Below are 9,292 nucleotides of genomic sequence, written 5' to 3'. Positions count from 1 at the left end.
TAGAAAATGCCTATTTGAACTTTTAGCTACTTTTTTCAGGTTTTTGTCATTAGAATATTTCTTCTGTTTCTACTGCAAATAACTCTCAAAAAGGAAAAGAACAACTGGGATGGGCTCCCCTGTTTATCACTGGCCCTACAATTTTCTAGGAGTAGTATCTTTTTGGAATTATGTAATGTCCTCTGCTAATGACATTGTATACATGCTATTACATTTCCTGTGGGACAAAGTACTGTTGTCTGGAAGCTTTGAGAGTAATGTAACACACAGTAAATAAAGAAGCATTTTGTGTATTCTTAGATTTTTACACTTTTATTTTAAAACAGAATTTCATATTGATTAACACCTACTATTAAACAGAATGGTGCATTAATTAAATGCCTTGTCCTAACTGTTATAAGCTCTGTTAGAAAAATAAACATCTCACAACAAACTACAGTGTCAGCTCTTTAATAAATACATAAAACAGAAGTTAGTAGTCAATCAGAGTTATATGTACAGGTTCATAGTATATTATGTGAAAGTATCATATTCTCCAATATTCTGTATCATTTAAGACAATTTAAGTTATGTATAATTCAAAGCCAGAAATAATAAGAAATATGTTCAGTGATAATTTGCTTCTTTCTTACAGCTATATTATATTCAAATATTTAATTTAAAAATATATTCTATATTAAATTTCTTTTTACAAATGCAGTACTTGTTAGATGAAACAAAATAAGTTTTTAGGTTACTGATAAGTTTAAAACATTTCTAATTTTTTCAGAAGTTCAAGAAACCATAATGAAGTAGCTAATAAATGTAAAATAGTTTAAAAGCTATGTTAAATATACACAAAATGAATTTCTATATTAATATGTGCAAATTTATATTTTCTTATAATTTAGAATTAAAGTATTTTATACTCAATATTCATAATAAAATTTATGTACCATATTTGTCATTGTGTAGAATTCTTACGAAAATTTCACATTTATCTGTGGGAATGTGTAAAGTTGGTAAAACTTCTTTACACTAATCACACATTTTCCATCCTTGATAATTGCAGTGTTTTTTAAAAAATATTGTTGTATTAGACAATTTTTACTGAAGTAGGTTGTAGAGGCTAGAAACCTGATTAATAGAATAGTGTTAGACAATTCTAACTGAAGTAGGTTGCAGAGGCTAGAAGAAACCTGATTAATAGAGTTAGCTTACAAAGATAAATTTTATGCAGAAAAGTATTCCAGGTAGATAAAAGAGTAGTGTCATTACTCTCAGGTTTACATTAACAGCTGCCCAGATAGCTGAACAATTATTTCATATAATTCAAATAATTTAAATGAGCAGTTTTATAACAGTCGTCACATAAGCTTGAAGTTAAAGTGATCAGAGCCAAGGGGAAAAAATCTGCAAATGATAAAGAAGAATAAAAAGGAAGAGGACTCTAGAAGAAAGTTGGTTTTCACAGCACTGATTGGTTTTATATATTTTTCTCCTGCCATTGACACAAGACATATAAGATGCTGCAAAACCTAACTATGACAGTTCCATGTAATATTTTTCCAGTTAATTTTGTTTAAAAGTGAGATGATAATATAAAAGCATCTCATATAATAGAATAAAAAGAATAAAAATTTGTTAATGAAACGTAGACATACCCACCCATTCTTGTTAGTTAAGTTAGGGTTTGCTGAAATCATTCGCACTCACGTAAAGTATAAATGAGGCCTGAAAGAGCTTTTGTAAACTCAAGATGTGCGGGATCTGAGCTGCTAATCAGTTGGGCTCCATGTTGAGTTGTGTGTGTCTCAATTTTCCTGAAATTTTGGCTTCATATGTTATCATAAATGGGCTCTCAAATCTTTATAAGAAAACAAAATTCCCCTAGACCCATAAACCTTTAGGTAAAGTTGGATTAGTGTATTATTTATTCAAGCATAATTTTAAACACTGCATCTGAAGTGCCAGCAATTGCAAGAAGTGTCACAATTTCAGAGATGTTAAATTGAAAAAGTGATGTCTTGGAATCAATGAAATATAAATATGGATGTGTATAATCAGTTATACATAAAATTTGCTATGGAGGAATTATAAAAGAGAAGGAAAATTATCTGAAAGAATGTTAGCTATATCTCAGTGGTCTGCATTGCCTAAAATGGAGTTTTTAAGGTCAATATAAATAAGGATAGTTGTAAATTAAATATTGAGTCAACATAACAGAATGCAATATGCACCTGATTGAGCTCCCATGTAACTGTATTTCACTTGATACTTTTATGAAAACACATACATTCCAAATCCTTCAAAATGAAAAGAAGCTCAAACAGTTGTGAAAATTTAGAATTCTTACATTTTAATGGGTCTGTCTTTGTTCTGGGGCATAGACTCAAATGAGCTTTAAGGTCAATTAAAGGTGTCTGGAAATGAAGAACTTCATTATACCATTAAATTCAGTTCTTTTTCACTATTAGGTTTATTAAGCTTGAAGCTTTAGAAAATCTCTCGGGAAGAGTGAGTGGAAAAAACAGGAATAAGAAAAGAAAGAATAAGCCTTTGAGTGTAATCTACTCTACCAGGTTCCAGGAGGAATATAATTCTACAGAGAAAATTCTTCATAGTCTATCATAATACATTTCAGTGTCTGATGGCTGACTGTTGTCTTACATAAGGATATCTTCAATGGATATTAAGTAAATATTACAAATATATTTCAGATTTATTCTTTGAAGTATTGCATCTCATGTATCCACGAACTTTAATGTTGAGTTTTGGAAAATTGCTTCCAGAGATATCTATTGTGTTTAACCTTAGATTCTTTTTTTTGTTGTTGTTATTTTAATAAACCGAAGATAAACTGAACATTTAAGATATAATCAGATTTTTAGTGAATTTTTAAGTCTTCCAGAAAAGTCTATGACTTAATAAATATTAGCAAGTTTCCAAAAATATAACAAATGTTTATAAATACATGTGCACTGCAGTGCAATGGTGTCCCCAGAGAAATAAAATGCATAACAAAGCAAATGTTATGTTGTAGTGTATGTACGGCACATTTATAAATCATTACATACTTTAGGACACAAAAATGCTGCAGTACTAAAAGTGTTGTTCAAGTTCTCAATTCTGTTAACGATTTAAAATTTCATTAATTGTGTTTAATATCAATGAATCTCAAAAGGCTCCTGTGGCCACATTAGTTGAAAATAGACTCTATTTACATAAATTATTTAACCTAAGAGTACCCTGTGTTCCCTTACCATTTAATTAATTCTAACTAGTCAAATATTAATTCTCATCTCACAAATCATTACCCAGGAAGATATCAATTATTCAAGTAAAATATAAGCCCTACAATCTTTAAAAATTAGCTTTTTAAGTAAAAACAAAAAAGGTAAGCACAAGACTTCGCAAGCATAACCACAATCATCGTCTAACAGTGAGTTGTCTACAAGGAAGTTTGCCCCTTCCTATGGTAACAGCCTTGGTCCACTATAAAGTTAGTGCAAACAAGTGAGGGTGTAAAAAAATATAAACCCTTGATTTTTAAGGATTTCATTTTGTTATACTCTTTTAGATAATTCATTCCATATGGGAATGTGTTTATTGTTCATAAACATCATAATGTTTGTTTCAAAAATTGTCATCATCTTAATTAATGGCTATCTTACACTTTTTTCTTTTGGAGGGTTGTCAGGCATCCGTCCTTTTTCCTTTTTAAGAAGAATGTTATGTGTATTAGGATACTAAATCCAATTTTTACATTATTTTTAGTGATCAAAGGTTTCTTATACAAGTGACTCACAGTACTGAACTATGTCAATCTCTCGTTTGAGGAAGGAAGTGCAATTCAAGTTAGCATTGAAATTGCTTGGCTGTAGAGGACATCTAATAGAGCTGCTGTGTTTATTGGCCCCAGAACAACTTATTATAGGTTTTCCAGTTCTCTTTAGGGTAGAAAATGAGATGGGGTTAGTCTTCATCAAATTGCAATATCCAGTACTTTAACTCAAGTGCTGGAAGACAGCAAATCTTGGAAGTTAATTATAAAAAGATATTTTAAATAGATTCCTTTGTTGTCATGGGCAAAACTGTGTATCCACACAGGACTGTTAGACTGCTAGCCAATAAAATCAGACTAAGTCCATAGGGATAAGGTAAGTGTAAAGAAATTTCCACTGGGGAAGACAAGGCTCATGGCCCGTGTATCAAGGTCTCAAGCTGAGCACTGGAGAACTCCAGGGAACACTGTTCATATAGGCTATGGTACGAAGGAATTCCCTTGTAGGTGCGCCATGCTTCAGTCTCTTAAGAAGTTGATTAGCATGAAAGACTGGAAGCTGATTATGGACAATTTGGTGTGAGTTATTCTTTTCTATTTTGCTTTGAGCTTTCCTCATACACTTAAGACTTGAGTAAATCACATTGAAAAACATTTGCCAATTGAATATTTTAAAGATTCAAGAGGTAGCATGATATTGTGCAATGAACACTGGCCTGGCAACGAGAAGATAGAAACTCCTTTCCAATGTGGCCACTTTATCACTTGAGTGTTTTTTGAGAAATCATTTAAGTTTTCTGAGGTTCAGTTCCCCAACTCACTAAAAAGGAGAATTAGCAGCCTGGCATGGTGGCTCATGCCTGTAATCCCAACACTCTGGGAGGCCGAGGAGGGTAGATCACCTGAGGTCAGGAGTCTGAGATCAACCTGTCCAACATGGCAAAACCCCATCTCTACTAAAAATACAAAAATTAGCCGGGCATGGTGGTGGATGCCTGTAATCCCAGCTACTCAGGAGGCTGAGGCAGGAGAATTGCTTGAACCCGGGAGGCAGAGGTTGCAGTGAGCCCTGATCATGCCATTGCACTCCAGCCTGGGTGACAAGAGTGAAACTCCATCTCAAAAAAAAAAAAAAATAGCTTATTTCTGAGATACCATCTATTCTCCTCCAATTTTATACTTTTATGGATTCTGGCAAGAAGGGTTGGAGTGATTCCGGGAGAGAACATGCTTAGGCTGCCTTAAAGAGAAAAGATAATATAGCTTTTCATTTAAAAAATGCTGATATCTACTTGCAATCAAAATCTAAGAAAACATTCAAAATGTGGTACTTTGCTTGAGGCAGAATTTCTACATATCTTGTGAATTAATGATCAGGTAAATGAAATGGCCAAACAATCCCTTCAGTTTACCAGGTAAGAAGATACAAAACTCCACACCTGTGCACAATGAAGCTATTCAGATTTTGATGGTACTTTACAGTGTCCCCTATTAACATTCAGCTTTTAAGACCAGTATTCTGATAAAGTGACATTGTATTATTAGTTTTTTTATGGCAGTAGTAACTTAGCACTTAATTAATCCAGTCATCTGTGACATATATAAACTTATCCTGTAAAAAAGAAAACAAAACATAAAGGCAAAGAGGAGAGAATGCTGGAATTAGTATCCATCTTGTAAAAAGAAGCAAACCATAAAAACACATGCATAAAACTACACACTTTAAAAAGCAATAATCTTTTAAGATTAAGGTTTTATCTGTCCACCTCTTGAAAGAATGAAACACGAATCATTTACTCATCTAGCTGTTCTTGTCTATTCAACCACCAACTGTTGAAGTGTTTGGCAACCTTAGAATATACTTGCCAGATTATTTTTTTCCTCGCATGTCCAGTGCAGGGATTACTGTACCCTTGTAGTGACACAATGCTAAACTCTCTCACAGCATTGTTCTCTCTGGGAAGTGTAGGGATAACAGGTACCTGTAAAGTGTAATCAGTGCTCTTCAGAGGATCTACATTCTATGCTGATCTAAATAAGTTATATATTACAGTAAAGTGCTACAATGACACTAGTCTCAAACAGTAGTAAGACACATTTTTCTCTGAAAAAGTCAGCAGCTATGTGAGTCACATCATGATGAGGATGCTTGTCAGTCTTCGTTCGAGTATACAACCAGCAACTGGCATGACCGTGAGCAATTTGTCTCCTCCTGTGACTTTTAAAATTATAATCTTTAGGAGCAATGATTAAGAATTCCAGTTTCCCATTAAGTATGTAAAAATCTTTTTTTAGAAGTTGCACCTGAAAGTTTCATGAGCATTTAATTTGCTGATATCCATTTTTATTTCTTCAGGCTTCTCACGTCGGTAGGTTACTGCTCTTGTGCAAACACTTTGCAGAATCAACTTATCCTTAATGGAGAAGAAATATTATTATTAACTAAGGGCCTAAATATTGTAACTAGGCAATAACATACTGTTAGCAATTCTTTTTTAGAATTCACTGACCTTTTTTGAGGCTGACACTCTGTAATCTGACGAGGACTTAATTTTGTTACTATTCCATTGTAGTATCACCTGTCTAATGATAAGGACTTTAAGCAACCCAATCAAGAATGTAACTATGAAAATGATGAAAAATATTCTCAAGTAGCTTGGGCTGGAGAAACATTCTGTAATGAAGCAAACAAATAAATGGATTAAAAATTGGAATAAGTAAATCAAAACAGTCTATCACGTAAATGATGTTCACACCTCAATTAATAGTGCCAAAGATATTTGCAAATCTACATTTTCAAATCAGGGGATTGAAATTACCTTTGATTCAGAAACAGTAAGCTCTCTAATTTTTCTTGCACGTTTATTGTGAAAATATTTTCAATAGACAACCCTCCTTTGGAGAATAGCCATGATTAAGGTATTCAATCGTATTATTCCTTTGCAGCTTGATTCTTTAATGGTATTAACTGGAATATGTCCATGTCCCATAACCAAGCATAATTTTATCCAAGACAGAAAGAGGAATAGTTTTTGTGGTGTGTACGGTTGATCACTAAATGGAAAATAGGATTTCAAAAAATTATTGAGCCATTCTGGGCCTTAGGATATATTTCTCTTGTTATGCTTCGTCTTCATTTGTTCCACGCCAGTAATGGAAAATAAAGTAAACATCTGCAGAAACTAAAATCAAAACTACTCTAATAGGTAAATAAATATTTCTTCAGAAATTGAAGTGTAAATTTTCATTATTATTATACATGGCTTCTCCAGGAAATAGGAGTGTACAATTTGGGATCACATGAAAATATCATTCTTCATTTTTCATTAATTTACTTTTTACTTGTTGTTAACTACACCTATTCCATTTGCCTCTAAAAAGGCACTGTGTATTTTAAGAACAAATAATACTTAGGACAAATAATTACTAGCTGGAAAAAGAAATGTTGTGTTAAGAGGAGGGACATGCTAGATCTCGTTTTAGCACCAGATCTTTGGCACACCCTCATTGCCAAAGATCTGGCGCTTAAAAGTCTACAGACTCTGTTATTGCCAGAGGCATTACCCTAATCTAAGAGGAATATGGTTACACAATAGGCAAGTATTCCATAGAACTAACTCACCAGCTGCCCCAGATTAATAAAATTACTTTGTGGCTAAAGAGGCATGTGTGCCGCCACCCATTCTCCAAGGTTTGGGGACCTCATCCAAAGTTCCAAGGTCTCCCTGAGAGGGCCACTAGGGTGGTGACCTGCCAAAGCTTAGCATAGTGCACCTCCCAACCAATCCTGGCTGATTTGGGTCTGAATTTCCAGTGAGGACTAAGCATGTTTTTGAATAAGGCCAAGCTCGGTGATAAGGGAAAGGGTTCCTCTCAAGCGAGAAGACTTAATTAAGCCTATTTGTGTGTGTGTGTGTGTGTGTGTGTGTGTGTGTGTGTGTGTGTGTGATAAGGTACTTTGAAAGAAAGGTCAAAGGCTATCCCAGTGCTACAATTGGAATGGAAACACCAAATGCCAGTGTAGGTCCCTGTTGCTACAGGTCTCACAGAGAGAGAATCCAAAATATTCTGCTCAAAGGTGGTGTCTTTTGAGGCTTCCACAGTGACTTTGGGTTCATAACACACATGCCTTCTGTTCTGACAGACTGTCATTTCCTTTGGTTGATTTAGGACTACTCAATCAGCTAAGGCAGATCCTCAGAGGGGGCGCCCGGCTTGATTCCACTTAGTGGCTTCTCGCCTGGTGGGAGCTCAGCCAGAGAGCCTGAAAGAACAGCCTTTAAGTGCGACTGAGTGGATAGATAATAGAGGTGCCTAACAAATGCCCTTTCCCTCTCCTTGCACAATAGTTGTGAAGGGGAGGGGCGGCCCCTAGCTACTGACACATTTTGGAAATATTTCTAATAGGTTGGAACAGAGGGCATTTTCGGAGCTCAAATCTGCATGCATATTGAAATGCTATGAGTGGTCAAACATTCATGCCTAGCCTATACTTTCCTTAGTTTAGGTCAGGCCAGGACTTTTCCTAAGGAGCTTTAAGGGAATACTTTTTGTAACAACACTTAAGTCAAAGTAGTGTTTACTTAACATAATAAATGACATGTTGATAGTAAGGCCTTATTTATTAGAAAGGCACTTGGCTTTCTGGAGTGATTGCTGCAGCTCCAGCTGGCAGCACATGGGGCTCTTTTCAGAGCCAAGTTCATTATGGGCTAAGATCAGTGTGGATGTGAGGGAAAAAGGAAACAACACTCTGGAGAAAGTTTATTCTTTTGTGCAGTCCCTCTAAGAGCTGGAGTTTTTCTTACAGGTTGGAGAGACTTGAAATAATAGTTGCAATAGGAATGTTTTAATAAAGATATAATTTCAAGGTTAGTTTCTAATGCATGTGGAGGTCCACACCTTACCCCTGTGCAAAGTAGGGTTCTGGGTTCTAAATAACTTTTTGTTTTGTTTTGTTTTGCTTTTTTTTTTTTTAAACAGCTTTATTAAGTATCATTGATATACAAAAACTGCACATGTTAATGTATACAATATAACGAGTTTACGATTCAGTTTTTAAAATCTCCCAAAGATGGTACCCTGTAACCACTGAGTGTGCTTGCTATGGTGTGGCTGAGTGGTTAGGTTTCCCGTCTCATCTACACAGCTGAATTCCCATGCAATGTACTTCCATGGAAAGGCATCCAAATAAATTGGCTGTCAAGTCCTCAGTGAACCAGAAATATGAGTTCCCCATGTAGATTCATTTCACTAAGAGATGAAGTCTACTGAGCCATAATTTTCCTTCATAATTCAAACTTGCTTCCAGTTCTGAACTTCATCATGTCTAATCAATATTTGCTTTCATGTTTCAGGTGAAGCCAAAAAATTCTAAGTAAAAATGATCTGCTTTTACAAAATATGTAACTTGAAAAGTGCCATTCCTTCCTGGTGCTTTTCATTTTGATAAAAATATAGCTTAAGAATGAATGATCATAAATGTGACGTAATGAAAAGGGTATGGAACTTTTAGTTTGAAAATCTTGG

The 9,292-nt window shown here is 34.7% G+C and overlaps 1 protein-coding gene across 2 annotated transcripts in view; it reads right to left on the bottom strand.

The window, feature by feature from the left end:
* Positions 1 to 296: 296 nt before the first annotated feature.
* Positions 297 to 9,292, bottom strand: part of ITGB8 (integrin, beta 8) — a 94,497-nt gene continuing 85,501 nt past the window's right edge. For both annotated transcript variants that reach the window (XM_011973909.1, XM_011973908.1), the window contains 2 exons: positions 6,274 to 6,437; positions 297 to 6,177 (listed from right to left, as the gene is read on the bottom strand). In XM_011973909.1, the coding sequence (XP_011829299.1) occupies positions 6,055 to 6,177; positions 6,274 to 6,437 (287 nt within the window). In that variant the 3' untranslated portion in view covers positions 297 to 6,054. The remainder of the gene's footprint in view (positions 6,178 to 6,273; positions 6,438 to 9,292) is intronic.

Source organism: Mandrillus leucophaeus, unplaced genomic scaffold, assembly GCF_000951045.1.
Source record: "Mandrillus leucophaeus isolate KB7577 unplaced genomic scaffold, Mleu.le_1.0 Scaffold140, whole genome shotgun sequence".
Taxonomy (NCBI): domain Eukaryota; kingdom Metazoa; phylum Chordata; class Mammalia; order Primates; family Cercopithecidae; genus Mandrillus; species Mandrillus leucophaeus.
The sequence above is the reverse complement of the archived record's forward strand: the minus strand, read 5'-3'. Positions and strand labels throughout refer to the sequence as shown.